The following is an 18,458-nucleotide window of genomic DNA, read 5'->3' as shown; positions in this document are numbered from 1 at the left end:
TTAGTGTTTTCTCGAGTTCGATCGATAGGTCAGTGGGCAGATATTGGGGTATCACAGACAAATCTGCATCAGCTTAAATGTTTCCCAATATGCACTAATATAAAAACTTCTTTTTTAGAGATTATATAATGCAGGGAAAGATGTTTTGGGTAATTTCTTCCTATTAAATTCCCAATAGGTTTGCTGGTGTTATATGAGACAATAAAGTTGATTACTAAATTGTGCCATCCTGCCTTCCTTACATACCGAATCGATATCTGAATTTTTTTTTTCCTTTTCTCAAAAAATAAAATAATTTTTTTCTTTTATATTTTATATCTCAAAACATGTTGAGCAAAGCATGTTTCAGCAAAACTGCTTGTTTTAAAATAACATAGGTCTTTAATAAACAACAATATAAACAGTAGACATAAACAAAAACTTGCACATAGACGAAAATATTGACGCTTGAGATGCCTAAATTGTCATTAATTATAATGATTACTAATTATTTATCAATGTAATTATTTATGATTAACTATAACAATTTAGTCGCCTCTTTATTTTTAATACCTTTTTATATGTATACATGTTAGCTCATCTCGTCTGTTTGTGGTGAGCACTGCATGTGAAATCACATTGACCGGTGGGTGGCAGCATAGTTTTCCACTTCTCCCAGTCTGCGGGAAATTAAGGCGACGAAGAAGAAGATGAGCCACCGGAAAAAAAAACCTTTCACCTCAGCCGCGGTGCATGAGGTTGGCGGGCTGATACTTGTATGTGTGTTGGGTGTATTTGTTTAAATTTTGCGGCTGAACTGGTGAACAGAACTTCTGAGCCAAACAACTCAGCACTGCGAGGAATCTTTTCAGTCAGGTAAATCCAGCGAGTTCACTTTGAAACACTTTGCTAGCTAACTAAGCTAGCTTTTTAGCTTACATGCTACATAATAAGGGTTGAATGCTAGCAGTCGGCTAACTAACCGGCGTTCTAACCTTACGGAGCATGCTAACATCAACTAGCACTGGACACATTGAAGTTGTTCTAAGTGTTGGCAGTTGCACTCATTATTGTTTGTGTCTAACTTTGCTCACCGTCTGATGTGTAGATAAGTTAGCGGTGGTAGCCCAGCCATGCCTTCCAGCGCTGGACCCAGTAGCCCCGCCGCTGCACTCGCTGAAGCGCTGGAAAACTCAGCCCGGGTGGTTGACAGACATCTGCAGGATGATCGCTGCTTTCCTGACCTGTCGGAGCTGCTCGGCGTCCCCTCTCACAGTAAGTAATGTGTAGCTACACCAAACAGCAGCGATCGAACTCAAATGCTTCTGTTTACATTCAGCCTGCCATGATGAGAGTTGTAAATAAGTGTTGACGGATGTTTTATGGCTTTTAAAGGTTGTTTACACTCAGAAATAAGCACCATCCAAGAAATATTAGAGATATGAGACACTGACCGTGAGAAAGCTTGTCGTTTGCTTGTCATTATACAAGAGAGTAGCTTCAGAGTTATATGCCACAAGTCAGGTCATAACAAGACACTGATATTATATCAATCCTTCAATCTGTAACTGTGCAAGTAGGACAGTCAAAGTCTAGCCAGATGTATTTACAGTAAATAGATATCTATTCTTGACACCTGTGTCATGCAGCGTCTCTTATGTCCGCCACAATCTGTTTCCTCTTGAACATAAGTTGCATTAAGCTCTCGCACACTGCCCAGCTTGCAAAAATACAAATACTTTGGATGATTCAGTGCTAGACTTTCATGAGGCAGATGGTTGATTTGTGTTTTTGTAAGTTGGACAGTGCACAGGAATTCATTTGCATTTGTTCTTGTCTACCCAGTTCTCTCCTATGCACCCGGTTCATGTAGATTAACAAAGTATTTTTTCTGTTCTCTTCTAGAACATACCAGTTTTAGCTAAAAGTTGCAAGGGTTTAAAAAATGTTGTTGACATGGAGCGAATACACACCGCCAGAAAGCCTTTCCTCCATATGACAGCCAAAATACATCATGATACAATGGTTCCTAAGTTTCATAAAGTGGTGCAAGTAGAGGGAGAATGAAAGAAAAGCTTTCTATGATAAGATATATAGAGGAAACATATTTCAAGTGGTGCCAAAATATGTCCCACTGACTTTTTAACTGATGGAATGTGTTTGTGTACAAGAGAAATGCATTATGATCAGGATTTCGAATGTGGTCAGGGGATGATGCATAATCATACTTGTTGTTGATTGTGTTGATAGATATGCCGTCTCTCTCTGGAGTGTCGGACATGGACTACCCCCTCCAGGGACCTGGTTTACTTAGTGTGCCAAACCTCCCGGAGCTCAGTGCAGTCCGCCGAGTCCCTCTGCCACCTGAGCTGGTGGAGCAGTTCAGCCGTATCCTTTTAGTCACACGGAAAATAAAGGACTCTGAGGTCCTTAATATATCAAAATTATTTAGCTGATTGCTTTTGGGATAGATATCAGTTTCAACTTAACCATTTTACAGATATGCAGTGTAACTGCATGATGGGAGTTTTTCCTGAGATCTCTCGAGCGTGGCTCACTATTGACAATGACATCTTCATGTGGAATTATGAAGATGGGTAAGTTCATTGAGCTTGTCTTTATTCCGATTATTTTTTATTGTGAATTTCCATTGGTGATAAACATGAAGTGATATGAAGAAAGTTATTTGTTTTGTTTTGCTGTATTCTTTGCAGAGGAGATGTGGCCTATTTTGATGGACTTATTGAAACCATTCTGGCAGTGGGCCTCGTAAAACCAAAACAAGGTATGTAAACTTAAACTTGTTTTATTAGTGATTATTTTATTTGATTAATCTTGATGAGTTGTGTGTTTTCTTCGCAGGGATTTTACAGCCACACATTCACTACCTCTTAGTTTTGGCCACTTCCGTTGATGTAGTGATTCTCGGGTTGAGCTTCCCCAAGAGCCAGGCTGGTGAGTCCTTCTTACAACTCTATCACAATGACATGGCATTAGTGGTTTCCCTGTAGCCTGTGATTAAGAGCTGCAACTAGTGATTATTTCCATTTCAATTAATCTGTTGTTTATTTTCTAAATTAATAGTTTAGTGTTTCTTAAAGCCTAAGATAACATCCTCAAATATCTTGTTTTGTAAAGAAACCAGAATCTGTTTTCCTCTTGAGCAGAAGTTGTATATGAAAATATTCATATTTAAGAAGCTGAAATCAGACAATTGTAACTTCTCTTTCTTTGAATCGATTATTCAAGTAGTTGCCCATAAATTCAATAATTGATATCAAATTGATGAAATGTTGCTGCTCTTTCCTCTTTTTTTTGATTATTTAGATGCCAGAGAAGGAAATTTGTTTCAAAAAATGTATTAAAGTTTTAGTGTTAAGAGATGAATTTCTTATCCTGAATCCTCTGTGGAGTCCTGTAGTAAGATAATCATAGTATTCTGCAGTACCGTCAAAGATTCCAGTCTGCTTTAAAGCCGCACGGGGGCATGCAAAGCATAGCTGCTCTCAGGCATAAGCTAAGTATGTTGCCACATATATAGTCAAATATGTACGAACAAGAGCCAGATATTCATAAGATGGGCAAATGTGCGAAGTTAGAAGAGCTAGTTTACCAAAACAATGGCATATTGTAACCCTAACCCTTGTATAGACAAGTGAGATATTGAGGTGTCATATCCCACATTCTTGCTTTGGCTTGTTTTTCAAAGTGCTATTATCAATGTCCTCATGTGTTTTAGGTTATCTGGGTCATCTTTGTGTTTCTCTGTCGTTGTTATAGGGTTGAACGACAGCATGTCTGGTGGGATGCAGCTGCTACCAGACCCCCTCTTCTCAATCCCCACGGACAACACCTACATCCTCTCCATCACCTCCACAGACCTGGGACGTATCTTTATGGCAGGAAAGGACGGCTGCCTCTATGAAATAGCTTACCAGGCTGAGGCCGGGTGGCTCAGCCAGCGCTGTAGAAAAATCAACCACTCCAAAAGCTCTCTGTCCTTCCTCGTACCCTCTGTGCTGCAGTTCTCGTTCTCTGAAGATGGTAAGGAGAGGGATACATTTCTGCATGTGAAAGACATCCACGATCTATTTAAATGCCTCTTTAACTCTTGGTTGCCCTTGTTCTCCACAGATCCCATCGTGCAGATTGCTATCGATAACTCCCGCAACACGCTGTTCACTCGCTCTGAGAAAGGTGTCCTGCAGGTAAGACGTTTAATCAATTTCATGTTCCTGATCAGGTGATGGCTATCAAATCTGTGGGCTAAAAAAAACGTACAATTTGTCTGTTTTTTAGGTGTATGACCTGGGCGCTGATGGGCAGGGAATGAGTCGTGTGGCAACTATGTCACAGAGCTCTATTGTTGCAGCTGCTGGAAACATAGCCAGGTATATCCGGGTTCGTTGAACCTAAACCTGTTTCACATCCTCTGTCAGTAATTTTCCTCAAAGCAACTAAGATGTTATTTCTGTCTCTTTGCAACTCTCCTCTCCTTTCAGGACAATTGATCGTTCTGTCTTCAAACCGATTGTCCAAATCTCTGTGATTGACAGAGCAGAGTCCTCAGACTGTCACCTGCTCGCTGTCACTCATGCGGGTAAAGATTTAAGGACAGTAGATAAGGGAAGTAATTGGGTACATGCATTATGTAATACAAAATGTTTATAGCGATATCTTCTCTTTTTGTAGGTGTTCGTCTCTACTTCAGCACCGCACCTTTTGCCCCTCTGCACCAGAAGCAGGTAGCAGTTCGGCCTAGCCTGCTAGCTTTGGTCCATGTCCGTTTGCCACCAGGGTTTTCTGCATCATCGACCCTGCAGAAGCCTGCAAAGGTCCATAAGGCGCTACACAGCAAAGGTAAAACTATTTTTCATGTTGTTCTTTGCACATTTCAGTAACCAGTGTTTAATGCGTAATGTTCAGCTCACTGGTGCATAGGCCCAGATCTGCCTGTTATACCACGTTTTCTTTTTTTTCTTAATTTAAATCTTGCAGGCGTTCTGTTAATGGCTGCTTCTGAGACGGAGGACAGCGATATTCTGTGGTGCATCAACCATGACTCCTTCCCCTTCAAGAAACCCTTGATGGAGACTCAGGTTGGTACATTAAGGAATAATGAATTCATAAATACCGTAGTTGTGTCATCATTAGTTGCTCCTCTGTACTACGGCTTGTTTATACACGACACACTGGTTTATAGAAACCCTACAATATGCCTGTTTTTCTTCTGTACTTTATTGCAGATGATGTCTAATGTAGATGGACACTCTTGGGCTTTATGTGCTCTTAATGAAGAGAGGCCAATCAAGATTTTTAGTCCTCTGAACAAGGAGCAGATCCCCATCACCGACTCGCCTGTGGTGGTCCAGCAGCACAATATTCCTCCGCAGAAGTTTGTCCTTCTCTCTGCAAAGGTAAAAACTGCTGTTAAGACTCGTCACATGCCTAGTGCTCAGTCTTTTATTACTGTGACAAAATTAAAAAGGTTGATGTTGCATACTAAGTTAACTCCTTTCTATCCTGTAGGGGAGTCATATCTTCCAAAAACTGCGGCCAGTAGACCAGCTCCGTCACCTGTTGGTGAGCTGCGCCGGAGGAGAAAGTGAAGACGTTGAACGCTTCTTCAAGCTGCACAGGGTACAAAGCTGGATATTCGCTGTCTTCATATTTTATAATCCCCATAAACCTATTTATGCCACATTAAAGCATATGTACACATATACAGTATATATTTGAGTTGTTCAATTGTTCTGTTCAGGAGGAGCAGGCTTGTGCCACAGCGCTCATCCTGGCTTGTTCTGGTGCTGCTTGTGACAGAGAGGTTTCACAATGGGCCACCAGAGCCTTCTTCAGGTAACGGATTGAATTGTTTATGCACACACAGAGACTTACACTTACTCACATTGTACACAAACTGAAAGCAGTTCCTCTTTGTTATGGGGCAGCTCTCGCTCAGGAGAGAGCACCACTAACTCTAAGGTTGTTGTCAATGTGTGTGTTGTGAATTGCTTTGTGGAGTCTGTAATTTACCACTTTCCATTCCTTGTCGTAATCAGATATGGGGGAGAAGCACAGATGAGATTTCCCGCAGCCCTGTCTTCTCCCAGCACTGTTGGACCTGTGATGAGCTCTCCAGCACCAGGTAAATAATTAACTATTAGAACTTCACCTTTGATAATAATGTCCTAAAATACATCTGTAAACCTTTTTTTAATTTGTGATCTCTCCCCTCAGGCATCGTGCCTCCAGCTTTAGCCACACCTTTTGCACCAATGCAAACTGGAACTGTCCCCATCACCCCCATGTCAGCTGGCCCAGAAGTGATTTTCTCAGGGAAACACAACGGCATCTGTGTCTACTTTGCTCGCATTCTTGGGTAAATAAATCACTTGTTGACACATATTGAATCAATTTTCTTGGTGAGAGCCTCAACATGCGTCTTTGGCCAGAGGTGTGGAAGCTAATGTGTAACGACGGTGTCCGTCCTGAACATGTCATTCTCTCCTGCTCCCTGCTGACTTCGCTCTAACAGAAACATTTGGGATGGCAGTCTCGCTGTTGAGAAAACCATGAGCAAAGGAAATCAAACTGTTAGTATTGTAAGTATCAAAATTCTAACAAGCATTTATTTAACTGTAAAAAAAAAAGTAATTCTAAGTTTTCAAAATGATGCTATACGGGCCTAGTTAACTTTCAAGTGTTATCTGTTGTCTCCACAGTTGGAAAGCAGTGTTGGTTTGTTTGATCTGGAGTCAGTAATTCTAGAGCTCAGCGGTTTGCGGGAGTTTCTCGACAAAAATTCTCAGTTCAGTCCATCCTCTCTAGGTGCTGCAAGGTAGGTTCTCCGTCTCAGCATTCTTAGTATTCAATCAAATGTATCTGGCTCTCACTGGCTACAAATTAAAGAATATAGATGCATATATTTTGTCATTTTATGTCAGTATTGCTTGCATGAAAGTGCAAAAACAGGCTTCAGATCTACGAAAAATCTTGTTCCCATCCCTCCTGAACAACATCTGTTCTGCTCCCCGTTAGTTTTACCTCCCCTGCCAACTTGCAGCAAAGGCTGCTGGGATTTATGCGTCCTGACGGTGCCAACTCTCAGCAGGTCCAGCAGGAGCTCCAGAGGAAATATCACAGTGAGTTATGAGTGCAGGTGTCCCAAGTTTTCCTGAATGTTGTCATGAGAATCAATATTTCAAATATCAGTGATGTTGTAAGTCTTATACAACATGAACAGAGTAGATGTGAAAAAAGAGATTAACTGTATGTTTCCTGGAAGTCTTTAATCCTTCAAACTCCTGTAACCCTGCTTTCTTTGTGTTTCCAGCCAAGGCTCAGGTCTATGAGAAGGTGTCCCTGCAGGGCATCCAGCAGTTAGTGCATCGCTCCTATCAGACTCTGGCCCTCTGGAAGCTTCTCTGTGATCATCAGTTCAGCCTCATTATGTCTGAGCTGCCAAAGGTACATGTGTGCGCAAACACTTCTCCTGTAGGACAGCTGCAGACGCCCATACATCATCACTGCAGCATTCACCCACACGCCTTACTGAATGTAGCACCTTTATGTTTTCAACGAAAGACCTGGTTTAGAATCTGAGCCCTCCCTTCTCGGTGTACTTGTTGGTCACTCTGCCACTTTTTCCTGTGTTTGTAGGAGTTTCAAGAGCAGATGAAAGGAGCAAGTTTTAAGGATGTAGTGATCCGGGGCAAGGAGCTGTCTGGAGCACTCATCACAGCACTCATTAATGTCTACATTAAAGATAATGCCTCCGTGGATGCCATCAGCAATCACTTGCGGGACATCTGTCCCCTGCTGTACAGCAGTGATGACAGTGTTTGCTCTAAGGTACGCGCACACAACATGGTGATGTGTTTGGGTTACTTTAAAGGTGCTAGATGTAGTTAAATGTCTCAGCCTTTATTGCGATGACATAATTCTGCAGCTTTTGTGTTACTGGTGTCTTGGATGCCTCCATTTCTTGCAATCATCAGGATAATTTTCGGGCTCATCAAGGCCCATAAAAGCTATCGATTCACCCACATTGATTCATGTGTCCTAATAATGAATTTGTTGCTTTTGTGTCCCACTTAGGCTAATGAATTGCTGCAGAGCTCCAAGCAGATTCAGAATAAAGCAGATAAAGAGAGAACACTGCGGGAGTCTCTACGGCTCTATCAGCAGATCAGCCAACACACCGACTTGCCATTGGTCTGCTCCCAGTACAGGCAAGGTAGGAACACACAAGAGTCTCCTCCTTTTTCTGTATTTCTCTAATTGTAGCAGGTTACATTCATGCTGTTATTTGTTTTTTGGCACTAATACCAATGCTGTTGACTTAGTGCGTTTCTACGAGGGAGTCCTTGAGTTGTGCCTCACAGCGGCAGACAAGAAGGATCCACAGAGACTGGGGCCACACTACTACAAGAATGGAGAGCCTGAAGATGACAGAGTGGGACAGCAGGCCTTCCAAGAGAGGTATCACAACAGACAAATAGCACATGAATAGCACATTTTTGGCTTTTTTAGCAGATTGTCACTTACATTCCCCCCCCCTCCTCTTTGTTCTCCAGACTTTCATCTTACAAGTGCATCACAGACACCATGCAGGAGCTGGTGAACCAAAGCAAAGCGGCCCCTCAGTCCCCCAGCGTCCCCAAGCAGCCTGGGCCTCCTGTCATGACTTCTGACCCCAACATGCTCAGCAATGAAGAAGCTACAGCTCATGTGAGTAAGAAGGGTTAATGCTCTTTTCTTGTCACAGCAGCGAACATGATCTGCATTATTGATGAAATGATACTGTTCTCTTGCAGTTTGAGCAGATACTGGGTCTGGCCCAGAGGTCTCAGGACGAGCTGTTTCACATCGCTCTGTACAACTGGCTGATTCAGGCCGATCTGACTGACAAGCTGCTAGAGGTAGTGTGTTTGTTTATCTGTTTCTTTCGCAGTTTGTACTTGAAACTTGCAACTTAATGCTGTTTTTGTTTGTGAGTACTGTATATCCAGGATCTAAGTTTCCTTTTTATTCCTGTTTAAATGAAAAACACCCTGAGGATGTCACTGTAGACTGATTGCCATCCAGATATGAATGATCAACCACACTTTGTTGTGTTTTCTGATGAAACTTGTATTGATTTTGTTATCCCTAATAGACATTTGTTGATCCAAAGTAAGCATGTGTGATTATATTCCATCAGTCTGATAGATATTCCTTTTTATTTGTCTTCTGTTGTCCAGGTGAATTCTCCCTACCTGGAAGAACATCTGATGCATATGATAAAGCAGGACCAGAGTAAAGTGCACAATATGGACCTGTTGTGGCGCTACTACGAGAAGAACCGCAACTTTGGCAAGGCAGCTCATGTACTGGCCCGTCTCGCTGACATGCACAGGTTTGGACACACAAAAACTAGATAATTAGTTTATTCTGGTAGATTATTATCACTTAACATGAAGAAAAGCTCTTCAGAGAAACCACATTGACTATGTAAACACTATAGTATCTCTTTCTAATTGTTAGTTTTTCTTATTGTTAACAATTTCGTGTTGTCGTCCTCTGATCATGCAGCACTGAGATCTCATTGAAGCAGCGTTTGGAGTACATTGCCCGCGCTATCCTGTCTGCTAAGAGTTCCTCCTGCATCTCAGCTCAGGCCTCTGATGGAGAGTTCCTTCATGAGCTGGAAGAGAAGATGGAGGTATGCATGTGGTGTCAATCACAGTGAAAGAAATTAATCAACCAATGAAATATGTTGTTGTAACCACTTTGTTTATGTGTTTTGGTTTTCATTCTAGCTGGTGCGCATCCAAGTACAAATTCAGGAGACCCTGATCAGACAGTACTCCCATCATCCCTCAGTGAAAAATGTCATCTCTCAGTTGGACTCAGAGCTCATGGACATCACCAAGGTAACACGAGCAGAATACTGATGATCAAGAGTTGGGGAGTATGGAGAATTTCCATTCCGAATAATGTTCTCTCTTGTAGCTCTATGGGGAGTTTGCTGACCATTTCAAATTGTCTGAGTGCAAGCTGGCCATCATTCACTGCGCGGGACACTCTGACCCGATCCTGGTGCACTCGCTGTGGCAAGAGATCATGGAGAAAGGCACGTGACATGTCAGCAACTCGCAAAAATATAGCCTTGGTCTAAGAAAGAAAAAGCCATGCCAATGTTGTATGTGATTAGTCAGTGATTGTTTTTGTCTTGTGCAGAGCTGGGAGACAGCGTGGCCATGAGTCCGGTGGACAGGATGCGGTCCCTCAGTTTGAAACTGGTGTCACTGGGGAAGATTTACGCTGGAACTCCAAGATATTTCCCTCTGGGTAAGCAATCCCACCCTCTGTCATTATGTTCAGGTTTCCTCTTGTTAGAAATTTCCAGCTTGCTGTTGACTGTTTTGTTAACAGTAATGTAATTAGTCTTCCCCTTTGCATCATTTATGTCAGCATGTCTCTGTGGTACAGGTCTGCAGGGTCACCCTGGTGCTCTAGGTGGTAGTTTAATTATCCTCTGATTGCAGCCAGCCTGTTCAAACTTGTCCTCTCTGTGGAGACAATGATTCGCTTTCTGTACATTGCATGCATGCACAGAATCAATTTAGTCTAACACACATTTGAATTGACAAATTGATAAATTTGCAGTCCTAACAAGTGGCATTGTGTCCTGTGGCTGTAGAGTTCCTTGTGAAGTTTCTAGAGCAGGAAGTGTGTCGACTGAACTGGGACGTGGGCTTCGTCACCTCCACCATGCAGGAGATTGGAGTACAGTTGCCACGTCTTCTGGAGGTCTATGACCAACTCTTCAAAACACGGGTACAGATAAAAGATCATGTCCAATTCATCACTTCAGTTTTGTTTAAATGAATGTACAGGAATAATATATATCAGCTGCAGCTTTTGCACATTGAAGATTAAATTGTCTCTTGCCTGTAGGATCCCTGTTGGCAGCGGCTGAGGAAACCTCTCCATTTGGTTGAATGTATCCACGTGCTGCTGTCAGGATATGTGGATGATCCCAGCAGAGTACCAACCTATGACAGGTAAGCGCTGTCTGAGGAGCTGTTCAGCTGCTGGCCTGTGGTGGGCGCTGTGGTGTTGATTGTGCTTGAGAGGGAGCATGATCATATCATAGACGACGAGACAAGAACCCATCTACTCTAAACTGTAGTTGTAACTATCCTCTGTCTGAACAGGAGGAGAAATGCTTTAAAACATTTTTATTTTGAAAACACAAAGGAATTTGAATAACCTTGTCTCCAATGAGTGCAGCAAAATTCAGCAAGAGGCATTTTTGCTGTTTCCAGGCAACACATCATTTCTGTCAGTCACTTTTGTGCTGCCAGCAGCAGATACACTCAGGCAGTCAAAGACACTGTAGACAGACGGATATAAAACACCAAAAGCCTGCTGGTGTTTGCCCAAGCTTGATGCTTATCATTTGTGACAATGTAATTTCTCTGATTTCTCTCTAAGGTCAGATAGATTTGCACCAAAAATACCTATTGCCAGGGGGTTTTGTTTAAGGGATATAACGTCACATTTATTCACGTTTGTGTTAAAACAGTTGACATCCACATTCTGTGTAAAAATAAAAATAAAAATACACATCTGACTATAAGGCTTCAGCAGTCTGAGCCAAATCCACTGTTATCGGTCTGATTGTGGGAAATGTATTTATTGTGGCTTTCAATGACTTAACAAGACCAGAGTCTTTAAACTTTGACTTTGACATTTAAAGAGAGACAACATGTTTGCATTTTGCATTACATCTGCTGCAAGGGTTCAGAGGAGAGGGAAAAGGTCTGCAAGTTTCAACACATTAAAACTTTACTGGAGCTTTGCTCAGTACATCCACGCGTACACGGCTATTTCTCAAAACAAATGCTTTTTCTATGGATTTTGGCCTGTCATACACACAAACAGCTTTTAGGTCACTGATAACTGGGTTTTTGGAAAGTTCCTGTCAGGCTGAAGATACTCAGAAACTCCATGTTCAGTTTTTATGTCTGGACGGGCATAAACTGAGACTTTTGAAAAGGATGACACAGACTCCAACATTTAGGCTATCCGTTTTTGTGTCATCATTGGCTAATGTGAACTTGAGTGTGTGTTATGATATTGGAGTATCTGATTTCTTATAGCAAAAAGATGTTATCTTAAATGTTATATAAAGAAATATACAAACATAATGATGGATAAAAGAGATACAAATAAGCACTTATAATTTATCGCTGACAAATTACCATGATGATTTTGTGAAGAGCTTTCATGTTCCCCGGCTGCATTCATACAGTATATTTTCTGTAGCTAAGCAGCACACAGGAGTGTACAGTCTGCTTCCTGTTTACAACATCACTTGCATGCCCAGTGCAGGATATGAGTAAAGTATTTTCAGGCGTGTCATTTGAATGGAAATTATAGCTAAAACGGCACTAAAATGCTCATCTGAGCAGATATTTGTTGAATTTATTTATTTATTTTTAAATAGCTGTGTTCATGTGGACTAGGCCTTAGTCAGTCTTACCCTCTGGTGTGCATAAACTACTGGTTATTGACTCTTGAATACAGAAAAGTGGAATGATCTGTATTCGCCGTGAAAAAGAGGAAATTATTTGGTTATTGCTTGAAAAAGATTAATTTTATGCATCCCTGGATATCTTTAAAATACAAATTTCCCCCTTTTGTGTTGCCCTCCATCGCAGCACAGCAAATAAACACTATCAAAGAGAGATTTTTGCAATTAGTAAATTCCCTCTTGATTTGATCCAACTGCTGCAGCCTCATTAGCTTTATTAAGGTTCCTAGTATGTTACTGAAACCGTCACAACCTGAAATAAACCAGCAGTAAACTGAGTTTAACAGCTTTGTTTTCCCTCCATTCCAGGCGCCGCTTCACTAATGTGTGTCTCGACAACATCTGCGGATACCTGGTGGAGCTGCAGTCTCTGAGCCCAAACGCGGCCCTTCAGCAAACCATCGGCAACTTCAAGTCGCTGCAGGCGAAGCTGGAGAAGCTCCACTGACGTTACTAATAACGCTCCTCGTAGGACAAAGGACAGGTGACCTCTGGATTGTACACTGCTGGCCTTAATGAACCAGCTGATTAAAAGTGAGATGACATGATCAGCACACCTCTTTCTCTTCAGTCTGATGTGTTTCAGCTTCTTGATGTTCTGATGAAGATGAGACGGAAGAGACAAGTTTTATAACTTATTTAATAGATTTTGTTATACGTCTGAACATTATCCTGAATACAACTTTAGAGAGCGAGACATTGTTGGTTGTTTGCATTGTGAGCAAATAACGGTGTCAGATATCTACGAAATGTTTTGAGTTACCTGTGTTTATAAAAACATGAAATCAGTCTGAATTTGCAGGTCGGTTTTCATATATTGAATTTGCACTTATTGACGATTGATTTTGGATATTTTTTTATGAATCCACTTGGTAAACCTACCTGACTAAAGCCTTTTGATCACATGGGAATCATTTCGATTGTTATAAATTTGCCTCCAAACATACAGTTCAGTGTCTGATATTGTAATTATGTACATAACTTGGCCCTTATGTTTTCCCTCTGCCAAAGGTCACACACACATCTAAACATTTTTTTTGGCTTGTGTATTATTTACAGTGAGCATTTTGTCTAGATGGCTCATAAATTTAACAATGCTGTTGTGTATGAGTTGAGTGCTTTTGTGTTTGTTTGGTATGTAGAACCTTTTTTTTTTTTTTACACGCTGCAGTTCACAGTGCTGAACTGAAAACTTCAGCCTGCTCTGAATGGGGAAAAAAAAAAAATCATAAAACATTTTTTATAAAGAAATAAAACTTGTCATCGCTTTTGTGTTTGAGCATGTTTTGAAAACACTATACAGACACTAGTTTTTACCTCTGAACCAACGAACGTGTTCTCTGGCACACGTGTTAAATTGGACAAAGCAGAAAGAAGGATTAAATTGCTGACACCGCAGGGGGGCGTTCAATAATGGACCTAACCTCGTCACTGTTTGTTCTTGTAATTATCTTTAATTGAAATTGGCACTCAGGGTTTTCTTAGAGTCATCACCAACAGGACAGTAATTGCTGAAGGTCTTTTTCACCAATTAGCTGTGCACTCCACCACACAATTATGTTTATTTGGAGCTGGATGGAAAATAAAGTAATTTTGACTTAATGCTGTGCTTATTTCACTCTTAATGATCCACAGGGTCAATACATTTACACATGCTTATACAGAGTATATTGTTCACAATGTTAACCCGGTTAGATGTCCATTAAATCAACCTAATGTTTGTATAGTCAAAAATGTAATTTTCAGACTTAAAATGTTATTGCCGCATATGTAGCTAGAGTAAAAGTAGATTTGGAATCTGCAGTGTGAGTGGCATTAATCTGGTGCCTATTCCACAAACTTTACATCTGTTTGGTTTAAACATTTTATAATCTTTGTTTTGCTTAGCTTTTCAAAATAAAGTTACAAGGTGCTTCATCATTTTCATGTGAAAGCCTAAGAAGGGGACAGTATACAATCAGGTGAAATGCAGCAAAAAATATATTTATATAATATATATGATGTACTTGGGTTCAATGTTATCCTGGATTCAACCCAATTTTTGGGAAAACAGACACCAGAAGAAACACGGTGAACAAGTTGAGAAGTTGCATAGGACTGCAACTAACAAACCATTATCTATCTGAAGATTACTCTCTCCATAAATCAGTTCATTGTCTCATCTATAAAATGGCATAAAGTAGTGAAAAATAAATGCTTCACTAAACCCTAAAGTGATGTCTTAATATGTCAGACCAGCCTAGAATATTGTTTTCTATCACCTAAGACGAAAAGCAGCAAATCCTCAGCAGAAAACTTGAACTTTACATGATTGTTGCATTATCAGGATGGTTGCAGATTTCTTGTCAGTGGATATCAAATAATCGATCAATTGTTTCAGCTCAGAAGTAGCAGTAAAATTACTACTAAATCCTGGAAATGGAATAATCGCTATGACAGTTTTGCAAGAGACGGATGCAATTATTTATCTAAGGGCCCCCTCTGGCAGAAAGGGACAAGAAACGCACATGTAGTTTAACATTAACAGCAATTCAATAGACAATGTGTTGCATGACTCAATAAAAAACCAAAGAAAGAAAAATGTCGTGTTCTAAGCCAGGTTTACATAACTGCATATCGAGTCCAAGCGAACTCTGGATGCGCTCGTCACGTCTCTACCTTTTGCAAGAGCAAGAAAGCTTCTTCACTCCGTGCAGGAATATGTAGGGGATGATGCAGGTGTAGGAGGCTGCGATATAGCTGGCCACCTCCACCACTATCGACGAGGTGTGGATGCTGTTGGTGATACGCAGGAGCAGATGAGTCAGCCAGCAGACCAGGAACACGCTGGCTACAGCAACAACACTCTTGGCTGCCCTCACCTGAGAGCCCGGGCCCGGGCCGGGCTTCGCTGGCCTCTGGCTGGGCTTTGAAAGATTTAGTGGCGCTCCAGCTCTGCTGTCTGTGTTTGCCTGCCCGCTGGGGGAAGAGCTATCGGAGTTCGGACAGGCAGAGGCAGACACGCCTGTATAAATGTCGGTTGAGGATGCAGAATCCTTGAGGTCTTTTGAAGGGCCCGTACTGGAACCAGCACCATCTTGTCTGTTTTCAGTACTCTTCTTTTCATCCTCACCCTTCTCCTTGGTGGCGCCAGAATTGTGACTCTCTATGCGTCGCTGGTTCTGGAGCAGAGTGATAACAATCTGGACACTGAAAAACACCATCCCAGCAACAGGGAGGGCGTTGGCCATGGTTAGATAAATGATCTCATAGGTTTGCTGTGCAACTGCGTTGGGAAAAACGTCTATGCAGTCTTCATGGCTGTCGTTCCCTCCCTCCACTGCGACAAAGAATAAGTGCGGGATGCTGAAGACCAAAGCCACCGTCCAGCTCGCGGCCAGCAGGCCCCCCACCAAGCATAGGCTGTCCAGCTGCACCGGTGCACCTCCCCGTTTCAGGGAGCCAACCAGCTTCTGGTACCAGAAGGCGCTGATGAAGAAGGTGGTGAAGATACTGCTGGTCTCAGAGAGGTCGGCACAGAAGCGAAACACGGCGCAGAAGGTTTCGCCCAGGAACCAGCGTCCGGCAAAGTCAGCCATGGTGTCTGGCAGGTCCACCAGATAGTTGGTGATGAGGTTGGACGCGGCCAGGTTGATGAAGAGGACCTCGTTGGTGCGGAGGCCGGATTTCTGAGCAGGCAGGGAGCGTACAGCCAGCCAGTTGTTCCCCAGGACCCCCGCCAGAAACATGAACGCTCTGATGATGGATTCGATCAGCTCTTCCGCGTCCATCACTTCACAGGTGGCAGCTCGTCTTTATCTCCACTGTGCAGCCGACTGCTCTCACAGTTTAAAAAGCTTGTCATGTGGGATGCTTTATAGAGGAGGCCAAGAAGCCAAACCCCGTCACACTGTGGAGTACAAACACCTTGCAGTTTTGTTTTCCTTTGAGGAGCTTGATCATGTAATCCCACTGAGATGGAGGTGTACTTTTCACATGATGGGCCCCCCCTGAGGAGCTTCCTCCTGACTGAAAGTGCAGTACAGTGTATTATCTGACTGACGTGGGAACAGACAGCAGAATCTGAATATCAACTGTGACAGTCCCCGATGAGCCGCCAGTTGAAGCTCTGAGTCTGTGATGAATTGCAAACAAAATGAGTCTCCCTAGTTGTTTCTATCTGCAGTTCATGCTTCATTGCTAAACTTGACAAAACAGAACGAGCGGCGGTGCAGAGTGTTTGTCAGATTCTTGTTTATATTCCTGCAAATGGGTTCAACTCTCCCAAAAATCAACTTGTCTTCGCCCCATTATTTCTGCACGGAGCGGCGCTTGATCTTACAAGGCGGTGGCAAGACAAATTGTAATGCGCTCACTGATTTTTTGTTATTATTGGGAAATGAGCAAACACTAACTGAGCTGGACCACATTGTCTGTATGCAATTTCTGAAAATTGTGCCAGCAAAACCTTTGGTACCAGCTTCTTCCTCCTTTATAAAAGATCACACAGTTAGTAACTGAGGGATAAAAAGGTGACTGGTTGATAAGTAATTTAACAATGCTTTATAAATGTTGGTAAGCATCACAAATGAAAGTATAATCAGTAAAATGTACCTCAACATTTCAATCATAGACCCCTTTTGGTGTGGATCCGTATGAAGGTACAGATCCTTGATTTCTTTTTCTCACTTTCTTTGTAAATTCTTCTACATTTTCATCAATTTTGTCAGGGAATAAGTCACGGATTGTGAAGAAAAAATGCTGGTTTATTTGGGCGGTATCTATGAGTGAGCACACTTTTTTTGCAGGTAAAGATGACTGTTGGGTCTTGGCAGAGGTATGCGCTCTACCAAACCAATCTAGTTTAACTATAGATTAATCTGCAGGTAATTTTCACAATGTTTTTGTCCAATCAGCAGTCCAAACCTCAAAGTGCAGTATTTCCAACTGATTTGCAGTGTAGGAGTAGATGTATAAAGTGGCACAGAAGAAAATACTCCAGCAAAGTATATGTAGGACTGCATTAGTGTACAAATTTGCACTTATTTACAGTACTTGAGTAAATGTGCTTAGTTAAATTCTACCGCCTGAACTGAACAAGGAACCGAGTCCGCAGTTGTAAATGTTAGTAAGTTGTTGATAAATTCATTTCGGTGCAAAGGCTTCGCAAACCTCAGAGGTGAGGCGGTCCATGGATCTTCCTGTTGAATTAAAAACTGTTTAAAATGTCATGTGACAAAAAGTCACGCTGGACGAGTGAGTTTCCACAACCTGGCAACCAAAATGTGGCCTTATTAATGATTCATTACATTAATATTAATCATTTATAAGGCCACTGACTTATACAGGAAGTCTGTGGCTTTCTTCAAACCCAACTGGACGACGACGTAATTTAATAAAACGGGTTGTCTGACAATCAAGCTTAGCGTGATATTAAAGGTGCACTGTGAAGACATTTTAATGAGAAGAGTAAGATTTTTTTATGCCTAAAGAAGCTAAATAAACAACGTTGTTTTCATGACTGAATGACCTGAATAGACTAACTGACTGAAAAAAGGACAACACAATTCCATACTTTGTTTATATGTGGTGGACCCTGCCACCTTTCTAGCTTCTAACAGCGTTTTCTTCTGAGAACAGTTTGTTTATTCAGCTATAAAAACTACGGAGCTACGGAGCCCTGGAGGTGACATGGATAGGATTTTTTTTTATCTCGCGAGTGCGACTTACTATCTCGCAAGCGCCAGTTACTATCTCGCACGTGCGTCTTCCTGTATCTCGTGCACCCGTCTTACTGTATCTCGCGCGCACCTGCATCCATTAATCGTTTGTCCTGATTGCCAGTTGTGACTGCTGCAACGTTATTTCATAAATTAATTATAACCAAACTACTATTACCTTTACAACTCCTCCATCA

At 41.8% G+C, this 18,458-nt stretch overlaps 2 protein-coding genes across 2 annotated transcripts; one reads left to right on the top strand and one right to left on the bottom strand.

Moving 5' to 3' along the window:
* The first annotated feature begins 683 nt into the window (after nt 1–683).
* Nucleotides 684–13,832, top strand: nup155 (nucleoporin 155). The gene is made up of 34 exons (XM_030436551.1): nt 684–855; nt 1,088–1,254; nt 2,230–2,367; nt 2,480–2,576; nt 2,694–2,764; nt 2,842–2,934; nt 3,760–4,023; nt 4,114–4,187; nt 4,279–4,370; nt 4,482–4,579; nt 4,672–4,839; nt 4,978–5,078; nt 5,226–5,396; nt 5,509–5,619; nt 5,741–5,835; nt 6,039–6,124; nt 6,217–6,358; nt 6,515–6,581; nt 6,702–6,817; nt 7,018–7,121; nt 7,313–7,446; nt 7,639–7,830; nt 8,077–8,215; nt 8,325–8,460; nt 8,556–8,709; nt 8,796–8,900; nt 9,222–9,376; nt 9,553–9,682; nt 9,780–9,893; nt 9,973–10,093; nt 10,201–10,311; nt 10,664–10,800; nt 10,921–11,027; nt 12,872–13,832. The coding sequence occupies exons 2-34, from the start codon at nt 1,113–1,115 to the stop codon at nt 13,008–13,010; spliced, it is 4,104 nt and encodes a 1,367-aa protein (XP_030292411.1). The 5' UTR covers nt 684–855; nt 1,088–1,112; the 3' UTR covers nt 13,011–13,832.
* Nucleotides 13,833–15,150: 1,318 nt separating this feature from the next.
* ora5 (olfactory receptor class A related 5) lies at nt 15,151–16,479 on the bottom strand. Its single transcript, XM_030436488.1, has one exon. It carries the CDS (start codon nt 16,330–16,332, stop codon nt 15,217–15,219), a length of 1,116 nt encoding a protein of 371 aa, XP_030292348.1. The 5' UTR covers nt 16,333–16,479; the 3' UTR covers nt 15,151–15,216.
* Nucleotides 16,480–18,458: the final 1,979 nt, after the last annotated feature.

This window comes from Sparus aurata, chromosome 12, assembly GCF_900880675.1.
Source record: "Sparus aurata chromosome 12, fSpaAur1.1, whole genome shotgun sequence".
Classification (NCBI taxonomy): Eukaryota; Metazoa; Chordata; class Actinopteri; order Spariformes; family Sparidae; genus Sparus; species Sparus aurata.
The sequence above is the reverse complement of the archived record's forward strand: the minus strand, read 5'-3'. Positions and strand labels throughout refer to the sequence as shown.